Below are 20821 nucleotides of genomic sequence, written 5' to 3'. Positions count from 1 at the left end.
ATCTCTGCTCCAGCCTCAGCTTAGCATTCTAAATTGAGCTATCCAAGAGTTTGGCCATGAAATTTAACAACAGGAAAGAAACCTTTGCATGCAGTATTCCCTATGGCTAAGCTTTTAATGGCCCCTCTTGTCCCCACCTCGCTTCCTCAGTCCTCTGACCCATCTAGCAGTGGATGGAGCCAGGAAGCTGGCCTTGGCCTTATAAGATAATGGCTATGGCATGTGGGGGGGGCAGGAGGTGGGGGGGCGGGAGGTGGGGGGGCAGGAGGTGGGGGGGGGCAAAGCTAGCTGCATTTCTATGCTTTCCAGCTGGGGAGGAAGTCAGATTTTTGCTGTTGAAAGGAATTAGTTACTCTTCTCCCCCTTGGTTTCATTAACTCTTTCTTCACCTGTTACAACAGGGCTTGATCAGATGTGTGTGTGTGTGTGTGTGTGTGGGGTGCTGGGAGGTGAGGCACTATCTCTGAGAGTTCAAGAGGGGCTCCAGAGTCTGTCTGGCCTCTGTCTCTAGGGAATGGAGTAAATCTCTGGCCGTGTATTAGTCCTGTGGGAATACTGGCTGAAGGAAACGAGGGTTACTCTGGCTTTCGTCTCAAGCTTTGGCACTGTATTTTTCTAAATATTCATTGTCAGAGGTATCAATAAGTGCTAAATATTGCACTAAACATAGTGGCTATTAAACGTTGTTGCATAAAGACCCTGATCTACAGTCCTCACAGATGTAAGGTGTTATGAAAATTCTTTTAGACTACTGAATCATCTGATTGTTTTTTTCTCCTAAGGATACTAATTTCTTTCGGGTCATTTACATTATTTGCCTAATGAAGAAATGAAATTTTAGTATTATAAAACTCATAGTTTAAGCGTATGGATTTACATTTAAAAGTGTTTATTTTATTAAAAATTATAGTAATTTACTAAAGCATTTCTTAAATAGATTTTTAAAAGAATATCTTAAATAGATTCTATTTGTTAATGTTCTATGTGGAAGACGTTGAGCTCATTGTTAGAGTTTTCATCCAGTCTCTGTGTGTGTGTGTGTGCGCGTGTGCACGCGTGTGCGCATGCACCCATGCACTTCTCTGCCCTTCCTTGACCACATCTTTGGAGCCAGGTATCTAACCCTATGCAAACTAACCTGTGGGTGTGTCTTTGCCCATGTGAGTTGTCACGGACAGTCATTCAGTCGTTCACTCAGAGTTCCCGGACCCAAGAACACTAGCTCTCCTGCTTGTCGCTCACTGAGAGAATTCGCTTTTCTTCTAGATTACAGGTCACCATTCATCGCCTCGGTCAGCGATCAGCATGGCGTCGTGTACATCACTGAGAACAAAAACAAAACTGTGGTGATTCCATGCCGAGGGTCGATTTCAAACCTCAACGTGTCGCTCTGTGCAGTGAGTGGTCTCTTTCTCAGCCACCTTGTACATTCTCATAGTTGCAAGCCCTTTAGGAGATGAGCTTCCTGCTTCCAACACCATGTCAGTAGGGAAGTGCAGAGATCCTTTAGGCAGGGTTAGCAGCGTAAGAAATAAACTCATGTTCTTGAAAGTAAGATGGGTCTTTTCTTGGTCATCGAGTTTGGACAGTACTGGGCTAAATATTTCTTGTTTCTTTTTTCCTAATCAGAGATATCCAGAAAAGAGATTTGTTCCGGATGGGGACAGAATTTCCTGGGACAGTGACAAAGGCTTTACTATCCCCAGTTACATGATCAGCTATGCCGCCATGGTCTTCTGCGAGGCAAAGATTAATGAGGAAACCTACCAGTCTGTCATGTACATAGTTGCAGTTGTAGGTGAGTGGATATTTCCGTCCTGTGTCACTAACACCATATAATAAAGAGTGGCTTTCTCATTGCGATCTCAGGGAGTAAGCTGTAGCGTGAAGGGCAAGGGATGTTGAAAAAGATTTTTAGCTCAAGATATGGATAACATCTTAAAAATACTCTTCTCTACCAGACAAACTATTACAACTGGGGTTTCTCCTTTCTTGCCAACACCAAGAACAAAAAAAAACCCACTAGTACAGGAGCTCATTTTATGAAAAATGCAATATTCAGAGCGCCGCTTGGCACCAGTCCTCTTAATTGTATCTATTTTATGAAAAGCTCAACAATTTACTCAAGTGGCCCACAATGGCCTAGACTTTATTATTCGCCGGGTTACACCATCTTTGAAAATGCTGAAGATAGGGATTTGTAAAGCAGTATAAACCATTTTCCTAAAAGCTATTAGGAAGCAGTTGAGGTCCCCGAGGGAAAATGATGTCACACACACATCGCACCCCACTTTGAAAGGTGGATGCCAAGTCCTCGATCTCTTTTCCATGTTGCTTTCTGTTTTTGTCATTGCCTTGCTCCAGGCTTTAGGATTTATGATGTGACTCTGAGCCCCTCTCATGGAATCGAGCTCTCTGCCGGAGAGAAGCTTGTCCTAAACTGTACTGCAAGAACTGAGCTCAACGTGGGCCTTAATTTCAACTGGCAATTCCCTTCTTTGAAGGTAACACTAGCAGCTTAAAGCCGGAGCTCTGAAGATGTTGATAAAAGGGCCGTATTGATGTTTCCTCTGGTCATATACATTATAAAAGTGGTAGAACACACACACACACACACACACACACACACACACACACACACACACATGCACACACACAAACGCACCCACGCTTTTATATATGAGGCATGACAGAATGCATAGTAAGCATGAAAAGATGTCATGCTAGGAGCCCCAAACCCACCCCGCTTACAGTGGGCTGTGTCTATTGGTCTCCGCTAGGTTATTACTCTTTTGACATTACTCCGTTTCTCTGTTCCCCCTTTCAGAGGTGACCTGAGCTACATTTTCTTTAACCAGTGGTTGTATTTGTTTCTATGGTCCACACACATCTCACTCTCATTGGGTAACGAAGGTTTCGAAATCCTCCTTCACTCTCACGTATTTCAGCTTCCACTCCTCCTGAATCCCAACATACGTGCTGCTGATGTGCTGTTTAAAGTCTCTCTGATTACTAGCAGTCTTCACGAAGGGACGGGCTTGACTCTGTGGGTCTCTAGGAGCCATTGGAGGGGGCTTCGGCTGGGCTGTGAACACTGCCTGAAATCTTTGGTTTTTCAGCATCAGCATAAGAAGATTGTAAGCCGGGACGTCAAGCCCCTTCCTGGGACTGAGACAAAGAAATTTCTGAGCACCTTGACAATAGACAGTGTGACCCGGAGTGACCAAGGTCTATACATCTGTGCAGCGTCCAGCGGACTGATGACCAAGAGAAACAGCACATTTGTCCGAGTTCATAGTAAGCCACTATCTTCTTGCTAATACACTGTGCCTGGGCGAGTGAGATGATTTCCATTAATTTAGGTGACCTCATTCATTCACAAGATACTCTTGAATTCTTGTCAATGGAGTCAGGGACTTGCGTTAAAAAAGTCTCAGTTTTAAAATGACACGTGGTAAGTGCTCACTAGGCATTATTTGTTATAGCTGGCCCAAGGTTATAATTATTATTATAACCACAGTGTTAGTTTAAATATTTTGGTTTACTGAAAAGAAGGCTAAGGGGCTTTCTTGAGTAAGCATGACCGTCTCAAATTGGGGAAATTCAGATTGCATGACTTTCTGGGTGGCTTTAGGCAAACCACCCAGACTTTCAGTTATACTTTCTTATTCACATAAATGTCTCCATTTAGATAATTTGTGCATACCAGAGCCCTAGCTTATGCTTCTATCAGAACACCTTGCATCTCACATGGAGTACTTTGTTTTGTAACGTCGGGGTCTTTCACACGCTAGGCAAGTGGTCTATCATTAAGCCACTTTAAGGAAGTGAAGGCAGAAGAAGGGAGTTAGGAGGAATTAGGAGGTTGATAGTGAGAATCCAGGCAAGAGATCTAGAAGACGTGTTCTGGGGCGTCTGTGGAGGAAGTAAGAAGAGACGCGGGCCTGCATGTGTTCTGAAGGCGTAGTTTGCATGAACTGCTGCTTGTTTCATTGACAGTGAAAAAAAAACCCCAGATGACGTGAGTTTTAAGACAAGCAACTGAACTACTACGGTGCCACTAGATGAAGGGGGCTGGGTGGACGTGGCGAACAGTGTTGAGTGTGTTCCCTTGGAGATGCTCGGTAAACATTCACGTAGAAATGTCTGATGTGTAAACCTGGAACCCAGAGAAGTCAGGGAAAGGGTTAAGCATTTGTATATGCTTTAAATCTGAGACTAGATGGAAGAGGGAACAGGTAAAGAGAGAAGGTCTGAGGAGTGAGTGTTGGAGAATCAACACGGAGTGTGGGTAGAGGGTGTCGCGGGAGCGGAGTGTGGGTAGAGGGTGTCGCAGGAGCGGAGTGTGGGTAGAGGGTGTCGCGGGAGCGGAGTGTGGGTAGAGGGTGTCGCGGGAGCGGAGTGTGGGTAGAGGGTGTCGCGGGAGCGGAGTGTGGGTAGAGGGTGTCGCGGGAGCGGAGTGTGGGTAGAGGGTGTCGCGGGAGTGGAGTGTGGGTAGAGGGTGTCGCGGGAGCGGAGTGTGGGTAGAGGGTGTCGTGGGAGCAGAGGATGCTCTAGAGAAGGCTGCATGGTAAGTAGACTGCTCAAGGCTCACAAAAACGCTCTATTGAGGAGAGAATGCTGACAGAGGCTGCACAGGAGCTGGGATGTGGCTGAGATGTGTGTGGACTCTCAGGACGGCAGTAAACATGTGTACCCCAGCATCTAACTTTTCACTTAATTAAAAATATGCACCAAAAAGGGCATTTACTGTAACTTAGGCATTCACAAGTACCATTGCTTTCCTTTTCTTCTAGCAAAACCTTTTATTGCTTTTGGTAGCGGGATGAAATCTTTGGTGGAAGCCACAGTGGGCAGCCAAGTCCGAATCCCGGTGAAGTATATCAGTTACCCAGCTCCTGATATCAAATGGTAACTACAGGAAATAAACAACAAGCAGCAATTTGCATGAAGTAAAACCCTTCCCTTGTACTAACTCCTGGGATTATCTTCCACAGGTACCGAAATGGAAGACCCATCGAGTCCAACTACACAGTGACAGTGGGTGATGAACTCACAATCATGGAAGTGAGTGAAAGAGATGCGGGGAACTACACGGTCATCCTCACTAATCCCATTACACTGGAGAAGCAGAGCCACGTGGTCTCTCTGGTTGTGAATGGTGAGTCCACTCAGCGTCTCCTCTGTCCAGAATTTAAATAGGAAGAGCGAGAATGCATCTTCCAACATCTCCCAGCCACCATTCCTTTGTCTCCTGCTGCATTGGCCACAGCATTAACTGGGCCAGTGCATAAAAACGATGAAAAATGACCCAAGGAGGTCGATTCGAAATGAGATGCCGGATGACATGCTCTGGCCATGCTTCCCTGATAAGTCATGCGAATGTTCTGTTGGTGGTCACATGCAAGGAACCCCCTAGCCAGATGTTTCTGGGGTCAGTAAGCTTCATGAGCCCCAACTGCTCCTGTCCACAATGCTACACTCTGAATGAAGATCCGGGAGACTCTTCTTGTGTTCTGTGTAGCCTTTGAGCCTGGAAATTTAGCTGCCTTAATGCAGATACATGGCAGGACTCCTCAAGGGGACTCGTGGAGGCCGGTGTCATTGGCTTACTTGCTGTCTACAGTCAGTGGACACCTTCTGAGTCTGTCCAGGAAAGACTGTAAGCTTTTGACTTAAGAACAATTTTAACTTTACTTTCCACAAGTGAATGTGATAACTAAGTATTTGGGTTTGGGGTAGAAAGGTGTCATGGTCAGGTGAGTGTAGCAGGAACCAAGCTGATTTAAAGTGTCTTTCTTACAGACCCTTCCTAGAATCTTCGTAGGCTAATGAATACTGCCTTCTCAGATGGGAGAGACAGTGTTGAGGATTGAACTGGATTGTTTGCCTAGAGCGCTCTTCCTCCCCCAGTAAATGCATTGATACTGTGCTCTAAGCACCGTTGGAGAAATGCTTCTGGTGTAATTCTTTGTGTTCCTTCCTGGCACCACCCATTAAACTTCAAGATATTGTCTCACTACAGTAACGCACTTCCTATGCATCACCGTCCTCCTCTATGCATCTTCCGAGCACATCTTTCTTCTTTAGGGAGTAGTTTAAAGATAACAAGTTCTGCGAAGGTTGCTTAGAAGCAGCATGGGCAAAGGGCATTTGAGAGAAGGGAGGAAGGCAAAAGATGATTAAGTACAACGAGAAGAGGAAAATAATCAGGCAGCAAAGACAGAGAGGCAGGCAGTGAGCATCCCCAGTGCTCCATTTCATGAAGTCACCACACTCAGTGCATATTAGCTTTTCCCTGTGTGTAGTGCATTCAAAAGTTAAGCCAAGCTTCTGCTCAGAAGCCAGGCAGTCTACCTTTGTCCTGGATTTTGCCTCATATTAACTGAAACCCTTGGATAAGTCTTTTAATGTTTGCCTCATTCCTTCTCATGTGTAAAGTGAAAGCCATAGCCATGGTTATGAGGACTGAAAGCTAATGTAAAGACCTCAGCAAGGCTAAATGCACAATCCATGCGTTTGCTGTGTTATTCCAACTTGTTACTCTTTGTAGCTTCACCCTATTCTTTCTAGGCTGTAGGACACGGAAAATAAAACTCGTAATGCAGAGTGAGAGAGTGAGGCATAGGGTGTGTAGGTAGCCTGAAGTCTCTCAGCCTATCAGGCTTTGGTATTAAGATAGCGTAAGATTTCAGGGTTTCTGTCTCTGAGTCTAATGTCCTTTGGAAGAGCAAGCTGAGGCAAAATCCTATGAGTACAAAAGGCAGATCTAGTTGATGAAATCCTCTCTTTGTTCCTCAAAGCAACTAGGCAATTCACAGGTTGTCTTTTCTGTCTCCAGTCCCACCCCAGATCGGTGAGAAAGCCTTGATCTCTCCCATGGATTCCTACCAGTATGGTACCATGCAAACGCTGACGTGCACGGTCTATGCCAACCCTCCCCTGCATCGCATCCAATGGTTCTGGCAGCTAGAAGAAGCGTGCTCCTACAGGGCCAGGTGAGTGGGGCCGTGTGCTCTTGCTTTGCTTGCCATCGTGCATCCCTTCATGCCAAGCTGTGCCATGAGCCCATCTAAGCCTACAGGGAAGCTACCCCCTTTCAAATGGTACTTAGACTCACCTCCCACTTTCCTCTGTGCCTTAAGTTTTAACAGATGCCATGGCTTGGGGGCATCCTATTATGTGAGTCAGCTCTTTCTTCTTAGTTAGCCCTGGTGCATACCTCTCAAAAAAGATGCTATTTGCTGCATTTGCTAGTTGTCAATCTTTGGCTCTTCTTCTGTCTGTGAACTGGAGAGCACCACGTTGCTCCTCCTTATCTCTGGGAAGGTCCATCGCTCAGAGGAAATGCTGCTGGATGGCAAGCGGTGATAAACCCAACCCAGGCCTCAAGAGTCCCAGGCCAGCTTATCAAGTTCTACCACAAGTGCAGACATCCTTAGGGAAAACAACAGCCACCACCTTCAACCACCCCAAGCATTCCACTTCCTGTTGTTGTGTTTTGAAATAGCAAACACTGGTTTCTTCCTCAGCTGCTGGCTCTTTCCTAAACAAAAGCCCCAGCCCCAGAGAGATGACTCTAAGAAGCCCAGTGGCTTCCAAGTTTCCTCACCTTTCTTTGAACTAAAACTTGAATGGACTTGTCGATCCAATTTATGAATGGAGACTTGTTCCCGAATAGCAGCTTCCCTCCTGTGTCCTCAGTCAACTACCTCCCCACCGTTGTTGGCGTCTATTTTTAATTGGCGCCACGTCCTGTAAAGTGTTAGCCCCGTGTCAGGAGTTATCACTAAGGACATGATAACCATAGGCTGACCCTGCCTGCTGCTACTGAGCGAAAGAGAAGTCAAGTCACGACATGCTGTGCTTTCTCTGTCCTGCAGCCAAGCAAACCCATATAGTTGTAAAGAGTGGAGACCCGTGGAGGATTTCCAGGGCGGAAATAAGATCGAAGTCACCAAAAACCAATACGCCCTGATAGAAGGAAAAAACAAAGTAAGTCTGAACGTCTTGATTCTGAATATCCCTCCTTCTAATTCTCACTTCTGAAGAGTAGGTGGTGCAATAACGTGCAAAGATACATTGGAGGTTAATAATCAAGTAGTCTGTGTGACATCATCCAAGGTGGATAAAGAGAGCGAGTTTTACACACACACACACACACACACACACGCGCATACACACACACATGCGTACACACACACATACACACACACACACGCATACACACACACACGCATACACACACACATACACACACACACGCATACACACACACATACACACACACACACACGCATACACACACACACACACGCATACACACACACATACACGCACACACACATGCATACACACACACATACACACACACACACGCATACACACACACACACGCATACACACACACACACGCATACACACACACACACACGCATACACACACACGCATACACACACACACACACGCATACACACACACATACACACACACACACCCCTTCAGCCTTAAAGAACAAATTTATGCCATCTACAGAGAGGCGGGGATCATCATGTTAAGCAAAATAAATCAAAATACAAATGCGTTTTTCTCTCATATGAATCAAATGAATCATATGAATCAAAGAAAAAAGGCATGAGAGTAGAGAGAGCCACTTTGGAAGAAGAGAAGGATCATTTGGAGTGAGGAGGGAGAAACACAGGGTAATTGGGAGTGAGTATAATCTAAGTATATTATATGCATGTACAAAAATGTTATAATGAAGCCTGTTACTTTGTACAATTAATACCCGTTAATTTAAAAAGAGAAGAAAGAACACAGTACCTACAGCTTACCAACAGTCCATTGAAAAGCAATGAAACATGTAGCCTAATCCAGCTTATGCGCCTTTTGAAAGGCAATTCTGATTCTAGTCACATGAAAATTGAAAAGTGTGCATAGCCTCCACAAAGGGAACCCTTGAGGGTTTTCAAAGGACTTCTGTATCCCATGTGTAACTGCCTGGTCAGAGCTGTTTACCTTTGAAAGTGGGCGGTGTGTAGCGAAAATGGCAAAGATGGGTCTTAGCAGCTGCTGGGAGCTGATGGATGTCCGTTTCCGGGCGTGTACATGCTCACCCTGCATTGTTCATGGCTTGGGAATTGTGCGTTCACAGACTGTGAGTACTCTGGTCATCCAAGCTGCCAACGTGTCAGCGCTGTACAAATGTGAGGCCATCAACAAAGTGGGACGAGGAGAGAGGGTGATCTCCTTCCATGTGATCAGTGAGTAAACGGAGGATGGGGTGGGGGCGCCCCTCAGAAAGTGGGTGTTAAGCTGTGAGGTCCTCTCTTGTTCTTGGGGTTTGAGAGGGTCGGGTGGTGTGTAGCTAGGACTTGAAGGTAACGGAGGCTAAAGCTGCTCAGGTAGCCTCTGCGCTTGTGTGAGAGTTCGTGCGCTGTCACTGGCCGGAGAGAGTTTCCACTGGTGCTCCAGGCCTCAGACTCCTTGTTGTGCGTGGCTTGTCTTGCTCACCAGAGTTGTATGATTCATGACTCATTAGGGTTCATGAAGTTATCTGTGGGTTTGTTAGAGAACACAGTGAGGCTGGAGCCTCTGGGAGTGAGGAAAAATGGTGTGAGGGCTCTGTACTCTGCCTTCCAGTGCTCTGCCTTTGTCTCTGCAGCCTTGTTTTATGGATCCACTTGGGCTGGTTGTACTGGCTGTGAGCTAATTAGTTGTAATAAATATAGTTTTATTATCGTGTATTAATAAGAAGACATTGTTAACGATTCTACGTGATGATTACATGCCTTGTCTTGTTTTTTTTTGTTTTCAACTTAGGAATTATATCCAGAACTCAAAGTGGAGTGCAGTAAATACTTGGGGAAAATTAATTCACATTTTCAAATAATACATTTTGAGAAACGAATTGTCTTGCCTGGCTCTGTCCTTGTAGTAATGGCTGGGGACTACAAGAGCTCTCTCTCATTTCTTCATAGGAGCACGAAGACAATGCACCAACTTAAGTCACCATCTTCTAACTAAGGCTTTACATTTCAGGGGGTCCAGAAATTACTCTGCAACCTGCTACCCAGCCAACGGAGCAGGAGAGTGTGTCTCTCTTGTGCACTGCAGACAGAAATACGTTTGAGAACCTCACATGGTACAAGCTCGGCTCACAGGCAGCAGCATCGGTCCACACGGACGAACTGCTCACGCCAGTTTGCAAGAACTTGGATGCTCCTTGGAAACTGAATGCCACCATGTTTTCTAACAGCACGAATGACATCTTGATTGTGGCATTCCAGAATGTATCCATGCAGGACCAAGGAGACTATGTCTGCTCAGCTCAAGACAAGAAGACCAAGAAAAGACATTGCCTAGTCAGGCAGCTCGTTATCCGAGGTACTGAGGCATCCTTGGGTGATGGCATTGCAACGCCTTAAATGCAGTGTGTTTGAATGCCGTGAGCATAGTTTAGGCCTCTGGGAGCTCTTGTAGTAGGCTGGTACACTCCTGGAAACAGAAAAAAGCTAATAGTGGTGAGGTGATAATGTTAAATTTTGAAGACAGCTTGGCTCTTTCCAGCCTTTATGATGAAGTCTCTACCAGTATCTGCAAGGGATTAGCTTGAACCAGGGCACTTCTTGCAGCATCTTTGGGCACTCAGTGATTAAAGTCGGCAAAGAGAGTGCCAGAAACTCATAGTGCTGACCTGGAAGGACTGGATGAGGCCACAGGCAAATACCATCATGAGGTCTCCAATGCATGAGAACAAAAATTGGTCTCTGCTTGCTTGCTGTTGTCATTTTAGCCACAGAACACACTGGCATATGCTCGGTGGTCATTGGGATCCCAGCTTCATGAACAGGGTGATGAGGGGCTGAGCTTAAGATCTAGAAGACTCCATGGAAGGCGTGTTACACTCATTGGCTGTACTTCTGTGGTATCCTATGTGGTCCAGAGTAGGTGGAGTTCAAGGAGATACGTTTGTGATTAGAAAGCCTTTCCCATTCCCTGTGGGGGTGATCTCTAGTCTTGTCTAACCCTGTACTTCGTACAGAACCTGGGCTAGCTCTGCTCTGGCTCCAAGAAGATCTGGCGAATTTAGGGGGGAACTCTTTGTACTTTTTCCTTTAATCTTCTTTCTTTGTTGTGCTCTTGCGATGTATGTCTTCTCTGTGCAAGGAAGGGAAATGCCCAGGTTAACTCCTCTGCCCCAGTGTTTTCTATGAGTGTCATCTTTCTGAGTGCTTTGGCTTATTGGAGGAAGTCTCTGCAAAAAGACTCTAGCATAAGATTTTCTGTCATTAAAAACTTGGGGACAGAAGGAAAGATATCTGTGAGTCAAGTCATTCCACATATAGAATGAGTTATGTTACATGAACATCAGTCGCTGGTCCGGATGAGGAAGAGTTTAGGAAGGGATGCGGAGGAGCCTCCTGCCTTAGCCTTGACCAGGAAGGTTGCCATCACAGTCAGTGGATATGCTTCTATAGGAAGTGCCCATGTTGTTTTCAGAGTTCTGTTCTTAGAACTAGAACCAAGCCAAGGCCTTTGTTCGAACGTGGATGTAGTGTGCAGTGGAGACAATGTTTTGCTAAGTGTGAAAGGGGCCTTCTTTCCACATGATTCTTTTTGATGCTCATCAAGTGTTCCCACAGCGGTGGGATGACTTTCTGGAGGAGGGTAAAGCTCATCTTTTGCTGTACATTTAAGCAAATGCCCTTGACTTTTGTAATATGTTTTTGTTTGGTTTATATGCATCTTAAGGGAAACCACACTGGGATTTTAGGCCACCAGATTCTATTATTACAGCAACCATTTACTTAGTTATAGGGACTTGGCTAAGATGCCTAAGCCCCTGAACTGCAATTATGTCACCTAAAATTAAGGCAAATGGCCTGGGCCTCATTATATATGACTGATGGTATATATCAGAAATAAATGATATAAAGTCATCCAATTAATATGTCATTCCTTATGTAATTGTGCTGAAGCTTTGCCCTTCCCAAGAGAAAACATGAATTCTACTCTGTGGCTGCAACTTCCCAGAGAAGTTACCCTTGGCAAGAGCCTTGTGGTATTGGAGGAAGGAAAAAGACCCTATTATCTGAAAAAAAAACCCCAATCTCCAAAGATTCCTACATATTTTGTGATTTGCAGGCAGGGCTGCTAATGTGAATATTTAAAGCCTGCAGTGTCTTTCTGGCTTTGCTCATCCGGCGGGATTGCTGTTGTCAACTTGTGTAGTTTCAGCTCACTTCATCAATGGCTGCTGCTTATGCGGTTTAGACTGTTTGATAGTCATAGGACACTAAAGCTGCTCTAATTGTTGTAACCCTGGGCTCCCTGGTTCTCTGTTTATGTGCACAGAGCGCATGGCACCCATGATCACAGGAAATCTGGACAACCAGACGACAACCATTGGTGAAACCATCGAAGTCTCATGCCCAGCATCTGGAAACCCTACTCCACACATCACATGGTTCAAAGACAACGAGACACTTGTGGAAGACTCAGGTGAATGGAACTCATCAATTTCCCCAGTTGTAGATTTTTTTTCAAGGACTCTATGTAAGACTGCTATCACTTCTGGTTTGCTTCAAAGTAGACAGAAAGCAGTATTTAGGGGACTGAAAATGACGGCTCAGTGAAATGCTTGCCACACAAACATGAGGGCCAGCACTCGCATCTCCAGATCCCATGTGGAAAGCTCAGCTCAGCATCCTTCTTAAATCCTCCTGCTAAGGGGCAAGGGGGGGGGGTGCGGGAAGACAAACACATCCTTGGAGCTCATTTGTCAGCCAGTCTAGCTGAATCATTAAGAGCCAGATTCAGGGAGAGACCCTATCTCAAAAGAATAGGATGAGGAGCAATAAAGAAGACACCCAATATTGGCCTCGGGCCTCTACACACGTGCACCCCCACCGCCCGCCACGAGCACACAAGGAGGTATGTGGGTACGGGGTCTGGCTCATTTCAGAGTCAGGAACAGCATTTTGGGAGTCCTGTTGACCTCACGTGGACATCCCGTGAGAGATCAGCTTGGTAATCGATCCTATGTGTGTCTTTAGAGTTAGATAATAGTTTGCCATGAAGGCCACAGTGGCTATTTAAAAAAAAAATCTGTGCTGGAGAAAGAAAGCACACATTACATCATCAGAATCGAAGCGAGCATTTCTTTCCTCTTTTAGGCATTGTCCTGAGAGATGGGAACCGGAACCTGACTATCCGCAGGGTGAGGAAGGAGGACGAAGGCCTCTACACCTGCCAGGCCTGCAATGTCCTTGGATGTGTAAGAGCGGAGACACTTTTCATAATAGAAGGTCAGTGTGATGTCATGGGCTCATCCGATGGCTTGGTGGGGGGGCGGGGGCGGGGGAATCACCTGTGCTGTACATAGCCTCAAATACTTCGAGTAGGATGGCAAGTGGGTGCCTCATGATACCTTCATGGTGGTTGAGTGTCCCGTATTCTAAAAATATTTAAGAGCAGATAATGCCCAGCCTTTGGGATGTTTTCACAGCTTTAGTAGATATTTGGGGGGAGGGTATATACAGCTAAGCATATAACTCATTTATGCGTCACGTAAGCCCACGTAGCCTAAAGGTAATTTTACACAATATTTTCAGTTCACCTACCTCTTCTGAGTGTGGCCTGTCACATGAGATGAGGGTGGGTGCTCGGGAAGCTTCAGATCTTGGTCATGTGGAAGTTCCGAGTTAGAGTTTCTTCACTTGTTGCTCATGATCTGTCTTCAACGGGCATGCATTCTTTTAACCAGGAAGCAAAATTAGCATGTGTGTGTGTGTTGCAGTCTGTACCATATTTCCTGTCTACAGAGTTCCCTCTGTGAGGAAACTTTGAGCCAGGAGAGGTGACTATCCCCCTATCTCTGATTCTCACTTTGCTTGAGTGGCCAAGTTAACTTACAGAAATGACACTTCAGTATCTTCTTGGGGGAAAAAATAGATTTGGTGTTGGACATTGTTATTCGATTAGCGACAAGGGCTCAGAATTTTCCCCAGAGCTAAGACAAGATTCACTCATAAACAACCGATGATTAATAGAGGATGGCTCTTGTGGTGTGGAAAATTTGGAGTTGTTATTGAAATACGAAAGCAAATTTCTCTCCCTCTACTGTGTGTGTGTGAGTGTGTGTGTGTGTGTGTGTGTGTGTGTGTGTGTGTGTGTGTAGGATTGATGTGAAATTCAACGTTTGTTTTCAGGCAGTAATATGTGGCAGAATATTTCACCTTAAGAGGAACATTCTTGAGTCATTTTTTTTGTAACCCACTAGAGAACAATGCAACTACGTTATGTGAGCGCAGGAGGGTATGCGAAGGGATTGAGGGCAGGCGGAGAGGTAGGTTTGGCAGATTTCTAAGCTCTGGAAGTCTCCATGTTGGCCCCTTTAATCTGTCAAACTCACATCGAATACTGCATCTAGAGCCACTAGCATACTCTCAAATCCAGGAGATCATTGATTCCATAAATTGCAGCTGCGGATGGAGATGCCAAAGGGCTTGGCAGTTCTGTCATTTCCAAGGGCGCTCGTGTCTTAGTGCCAATCTCAGGGAGCGTGCACCCGCCAGTTCTCTCTGGTGCTGTGCCTCCACCCGTTAGCCATGTGCATTGAGTTACTGTGCTTGAGTGGGCACAGTGGCATGGGTACTATGGAGATTTACCTGGAGACAGGAGAGAGACAGATACAGAGAGAGAGAGAGAGAGAGAGAGAGAGAGAGAGAGAGAGAGAGAGAGAGAGAGAGAGACAGACAGACAGACAGACAGACAGACAGACAGACAGACAGATACAGAGAGAGAGAGAGAGAGAGATGCAGACACTGAATGCTCCTGTTCAGCTCTCTGATGTTAAGATTAGAATACTCACACAAAACTGCTGGAGACAGTTGAACCTCTAGCCTTTCTTCTGTCTCTTATATAAGAAGGCTTTCGCAACTTTATGTACAAAGAATTACTTCTCTGGGAAGAGCAGAGAAAGCAAACCCACTTACAGTGCACTCTGAGCTTGTCTCCCAAATGGAAATTTTTATTTTGTCATCTAGTTAATTGCTTGTCTTCTGGCTTCTGGGGGGGGCCACACCCCACTACCACCACCCCCAGCTTGAGGCTTGTTTTGACCCACGCTGCACAGTGTGAGTGAAGCGACCAGATCCCAAGTGATAATTGTTGCATCCCCATCACCTTGGTGCTAATCACTGGTGCTGAGAGTCTTCTGCCTGTAATTTCCACTTGGAATGGCTCCCCTTTGCCCCCTCCCCCACCCCCAGTCCACAGCTTTACTTGTCTAGCCTTCCCCCCTCCTTTTACACAGTGCCTTTACCTCAGTGCTGTCACTTTCTTGCTCTCTGTCCCCATCTCTGTGTCTCTGTCCCTGTCTGTCTCTGTCCTTCCGTCCCATCCTCTCTCTTCTCCTCTTTCAGGCTTCTGCCACATAGGGACAGATAGAGTTTTGGTCAGCTCAGTTTGGCCAGACCCAGTATAGTGTAGCCAAGCAGCGAGTGCATAGTAAGTGTGTGGTCACAAGCGGTGGCTGGGCAAAGGGCTTTACTTATTCCTTTGTGTTGATACCTAAACAAGCACTTTTCCTGTGCCACACAAGTGAAGACCCTAACTATCAACACACAACCTGACTGCATTATGCACAAATTGACGAACTTTTTTTCTCTCTCTCTCAAAGAGTTCTCTTGCCAAACACATCCTGTATGCATCTCTTAAGACACCCACCCTATGGTTCATTGTTTGAGGATTTGGTTGCTGGATGCTCCTGTTGTTCTTTAAGAATGCCGCAAGCTCCGCCCAACTTAAGGAGTATGCGGATATTGGTCTTTAGGAGTCTTGAAAGTGGATGAACATGAGATCTTGCCTTTCACATCACACCTCTACCAAAGACCATGGGTTCTCAGTTATCGATCACTCCAATGTGTCTTCCAGGTGCCCAGGAAAAGACCAACTTGGAAGTCATTATTCTCGTAGGCACTGCAGTGATTGCCATGTTCTTCTGGCTCCTTCTTGTCATCGTTCTGCGGACCGTTAAGCGGGTAACAGCATAATCTCCCACCCCCCCACCCCCCACCCCACCCCCCACGCCCCCACCCCCACCCCCATCCCTGTCCCCGTCCCTTGCATGTTGGTTTTGTTGATTAATGGAACCTGACTGGGTTTCTTTCAGCTGCTTCTTCTCATTGTTATTGGCTCAATAGACACATTTTTACTGCAATACAATAACATTCTTGTCCATTTTCTTTGGATGGGCTATGGGCATTAATTGATGGAAGCCACTCGAGAGGTAAAAGGTTTGGACTGTCCACTGCAATTAAGATTTAGAAACTTTATTCTGAACTCATTTTGGAAACTGAAGAGGCACTAAAGGCAGGACTATAATAGAACTACTCTCAAACGCCGTGGGTTTCATTGAAAAATGAGATATCATGAATAAGGCCCTTATTAAACAATAATAAGTGTACAAAACAACCACCAAACAAGAGGATCTGTGTGTGACTGGAAGGATTTATGCTTTCCAGGCCAATGAAGGGGAACTGAAGACAGGCTACTTGTCCATTGTCATGGACCCGGATGAGCTGCCCTTGGATGAGCGCTGTGAGCGCTTGCCTTACGATGCCAGCAAGTGGGAGTTCCCCAGGGACCGGCTGAAACTAGGTGAGTTGCCAGCTGGTATTCACTTGATATTGGTTTTTACCAGCCTTTAGGTAACCCTCCTCCTTTAGGGCCATGACAGGTCTAGTCTATTCAGATGACGTATTCTGATTTATAAATATTAGTTTTATCTCTTGGCTTTGGGGAGTCATCTGTTTAGCCTTCTAGTGGAAAGGAGCCTGTACAGCCATCCAAAGTGGGACATTTTGGAGAGTGAAAGGAAAAGCTGGAACAAGGGAGTAAAGTGGGTTGTGGGTCTAAACGGGGTACATCATATACCCCTCTGACAGTGTGACAATCAAGGTCTATTTTGTAATGGCCATTACCATTGGTTCTAGGGAAGCCTCTTGGCCGTGGTGCCTTTGGCCAAGTGATTGAGGCAGATGCCTTTGGGATTGACAAGACAGCGACCTGCAAAACCGTGGCCGTGAAGATGTTGAAAGGTAAAAAGCAAAATGACATTGTGGTGTATCTCTTTCTGGCTGATATAAGGCTTGCATCAGTGGCTCTCTGCATAGGTGGGCCGGAAAGGCTCTGGCTTATTCTGCCTTGGCACAAATGGGAAAGGGTTTCCTCCTGGAGCCTCATGCAAGGGCACATGACCTCGGAACAAGGATCAGCTTGCACAGCTCTATTTACTGGTCCTGGTTATATGAGGGGGAAACTATCTGCTTCTGTGACATTTTTTCCCTTAGTGTATTGTTATGTGAGCTGATTATAAACATTTTAGAAATGAGAAAAGGAGCTTGCTATCAGTAAAAATAACAGAATTCAAAGCCACCCTGTTCTTTAGAATTAGAACATGCCAAAGAACTTCATTTATCGAGATACTTTGCAAAGTAAGAATGGCCATGCAAGCAGAAAAGGATGTGGGTGTTCTTTTAGAAATAAGCGTCTTTTCCTAATAATAGAGCTGTGGCCTTGCCATCTGATAAGGGAAGGCAATGTAGGCAAATCTCCTGCTCCACTTATCCTTGCTTCCCGGAAGGGAGATGCTACTGCCCACCCTCTGACAGTGGGTCTGGTGCTTTTCAAAGCTCCCTTCCTCTATTTGTATTTTTAATCTAAAGGTGATGTGTGTGTGTGTGTGTGTGTGTGTGTGTGTGTGTGAGAGAGAGAGAGAGAGAGAGAGAGAGAGAGAGAGAGAGAGAGAGAGAGAGAGAGAGAGTCAAAGACACAGAGAGAGAGAGAGACAGACAGAGAGAGAGAGAGACAGACAGACAGACAGACAGAGACAAAGACACACACACAGAGAGAGAGAGAGAGAGAGAGAGAGAGAGAGAGAGAGAGAGAGAGAGAGAGAGAGAGAAAGAGAGACAGAGAGAGAGAGAGGAGAGAGAGAGAGACAGAGAGAGAGAGAGAGACAGAGAGAGAGAGAGACAGACAGACAGATAGACAGAGACAAAGACACACACACACATACACAGACAAAGAGACAGAGAGAAGTTGCACTCCACAGGGTGTGTATGGTAGTCAGAGCCAGTTCTCTTCTACCATCATGTAGGTCGCAGGGTTTGAACGTAGCTGTTAGACTTGCTGACAGGCGCCTTTACCCACCCAGCCAGCTCACTGGTCCCTAGATCTGAGAATATGTAATGTATAGGAGGCATTAAAATGACAAGACCCTAAGCAGCCTACCAAACATGAAATAGAAAAATCCGGTTTTATAGAGACTCTGTATGAGAATCTATTGCAGAGATGTTCTGTGTTACAGGAAGCGCCTCCTTAGATTCCTTTAAATGCCAGTCATTCAGGGTTTGCTTAAAGTAGAGCTTTGGTTTCTAATTAGAAGGCAAGTTTACATTAGATATTTCAGAACACACTGTTGCCCTGTTACCTAGCTATAGCCATGCTACACAAGGAGAGTGAGCTGCACTGCTAAATGCATCCATCATTCTGTGGCAAACGCTTAATGGTTTTCATCTTTATCCCGAATCTGTAGAAGGAGCAACACACAGTGAGCACCGAGCCCTCATGTCTGAACTTAAGATCCTTATCCACATCGGCCATCACCTCAATGTGGTTAACCTTCTGGGCGCCTGCACCAAGCCGGGAGGTGAGTGCCTGCTGTGGGTCCGCTCGCCTGTGCTTACCTTCCAGCTCGCTCTCTTTGAGTGTCTGAAGGGAGCAACACTTTGCAGAGTCCCAACTGTACTGCATACCTCGGGGAAATTTAGTGGGTGCTGTAATCAAAGGGTTCCGCAGCATCCTTTGAGTTCAAGGATGGCCTCATCATGGAGATTTGCTACTTGTAGAGTAAGTGTTAGATTGGGAAGATGAGCGCGGCCCAAACCTTGAAAGGAAAGATGCTTAAGTCATCTCCCGTTCCTCCCACCCCAGAGCCATCTCAGCTGATTGCAGAGGTTTGATTACACTTGTCGAGTTGTCTTTTTTGAAAAGAAAGTGCTACAATAGGAGGGGGTTGGGGTCGGATGATTTCAACAGCCCTGTTCCAATGAAAGGTTATACGCGAAGCCTTCTTCTAGCACAGTTTTGGGCTTATCGGTATGCTAAGTATATAGCTGGAAATGTCTGTGAAGTGCATTTTCCTTTCTCGACACACTATGTTATTTGCAGGGCCTCTCATGGTGATTGTAGAATTCTGCAAGTTTGGAAACCTCTCAACTTACTTACGGGGCAAGAGGAGTGAATTTGTTCCCTATAAGGTACGTCATCTTCTACATGAGCATGGGTCCGACTGTAAAACAGAATTGGTATGCGTGTGTCTTTTACTTAAAATTCTTTCCCGATTTCCTTGGTTGTTTCAACGTCCCCTTTATTTTCTGGGGGTTGTATGCTTCTGGTATTCTATTTATTAGGACTTCTAATATTTTGTTTTTAGGACTTTAGTCTCTTGACCCATTATGATGGCGCTAGATTTGATTAAGGAAAGTGTAGGGCAGAGGGGGAATTGTCTGTGGATGATAGTTTGTCTCCTCGCTATATTTGACACCGTGGAAAGTACATTCCTCTGTAAAGAGGAACTAATGCCAGTGTGTGTCTGAGTATTCCTGGAAATGAAGAACTTAACATTTAATGCTGAAGAAGTAGTCAAAACCAACACCCCCCCATTCCCCCCATTTCAACTCAGAGACTGTAGAATCCCAGAATTGTCTTTCTGGTTTGCTTTTAATAATTTCAGTTGTTTGCAGCCTTGCAAGGCACTAGAGACCCATTTGATGTTTGGGGAATTTGCACACTTCCTTCTTTTCCAGAGCAAAGGGGCGCGGTTCCGCCAGGGGAAGGACTACGTCGGGGAGCTCTCCGTAGACCTGAAACGCCGCCTGGACAGCATCACCAGCAGCCAGAGCTCGGCCAGCTCTGGGTTTGTTGAGGAAAAATCCCTCAGTGATGTAGAGGAAGAAGAAGGTAGCCATCCTTGCCGCCTGTGCCTAATACACTCTCTTGTATGGAGAGACGGTGATAAACTATTCAGCCATGGGGACAAGCTTCCTGTTTGAAAGGAATCTGAATTCCTAGGTAGTGTCCAGGCAAGCTTAACTGAAGTATGAAATCCCTAAATAGACGGTGAACTCCATTGGGAGGCAAAGCAGGGTTATCCTGGGACGCCTAGGTGGGCTAAGGCGTCACCAGCAATCAAATTGCTACTCTTGATTCAGTACTGGAGCAGAATTTATTGGCAGTAGAGGTTTAGTGCTACATTCCGGAAGGAGGAGGGAGCTTTCCTGTACTTGGCTAGGCTTCGTCACCATAGTGGTTCAGATCTAGTAGTGTGCCTCAGCAATACACAGAGAGCCCTTCTGTTCTCTCTACCTGACCTTCTCCAAGATGGGTTAGGACACAGCCATTATGTTCGTCCCGTTTCAGCTGCTTTCTCATCTCCCTTCCAAGCACACTTTTGACTTGTGACTCATTTGGTTGTGATCCCAGTGACATTGATGGGTGGAGCTGGACCTCGGCCACACCCCCAACATTTCAGTCAGCTCTAGGACACACTCACTGTATGTCTACTTTACTTAGAAGGAGCAGGCACAGCTGTGTTGACAGAGATGGGGATGCCTGGTATCTGATGCTCTCGGGAGTGTGAATTTAGACAAACCCACCCCCACTTCTGTCTCCCGGCCACAAGAGGAGGATCTAGCTTCTTTCTTTTAGAAGCGATGTAGGCAGCTGGTGGCTAGGACTTGGGCGAGAGGG

At 45.9% G+C, this 20821-nt stretch overlaps 1 protein-coding gene across 1 annotated transcript in view; it reads left to right on the top strand.

The window, feature by feature from the left end:
• KDR (kinase insert domain receptor) overlaps window positions 1-20821 on the top strand; it is a 45288-nt gene that overhangs the window by 9006 nt on the left and 15461 nt on the right. The window contains exons 4-21 of the mRNA XM_084759348.1: window positions 1267-1397; window positions 1630-1798; window positions 2365-2504; window positions 3120-3297; window positions 4797-4911; window positions 4998-5161; window positions 6842-6998; window positions 7884-7995; window positions 9156-9264; window positions 10043-10387; window positions 12359-12505; window positions 13180-13311; window positions 15941-16047; window positions 16531-16666; window positions 17002-17106; window positions 18606-18719; window positions 19241-19329; window positions 19879-20032. Of these exons, the coding sequence (XP_084615474.1) occupies window positions 1267-1397; window positions 1630-1798; window positions 2365-2504; window positions 3120-3297; window positions 4797-4911; window positions 4998-5161; window positions 6842-6998; window positions 7884-7995; window positions 9156-9264; window positions 10043-10387; window positions 12359-12505; window positions 13180-13311; window positions 15941-16047; window positions 16531-16666; window positions 17002-17106; window positions 18606-18719; window positions 19241-19329; window positions 19879-20032 (2604 nt within the window). The remainder of the gene's footprint in view (window positions 1-1266; window positions 1398-1629; window positions 1799-2364; window positions 2505-3119; window positions 3298-4796; window positions 4912-4997; window positions 5162-6841; window positions 6999-7883; window positions 7996-9155; window positions 9265-10042; window positions 10388-12358; window positions 12506-13179; window positions 13312-15940; window positions 16048-16530; window positions 16667-17001; window positions 17107-18605; window positions 18720-19240; window positions 19330-19878; window positions 20033-20821) is intronic.

This window comes from Acomys minous, assembly GCF_964271855.1.
Source record: "Acomys minous genome assembly, chromosome: 15".
NCBI lineage: Eukaryota > Metazoa > Chordata > Mammalia > Rodentia > Muridae > Acomys > Acomys minous.
Note: the sequence above shows the minus strand (reverse complement) of the source record. Positions and strands in the feature narration are given on the sequence as shown.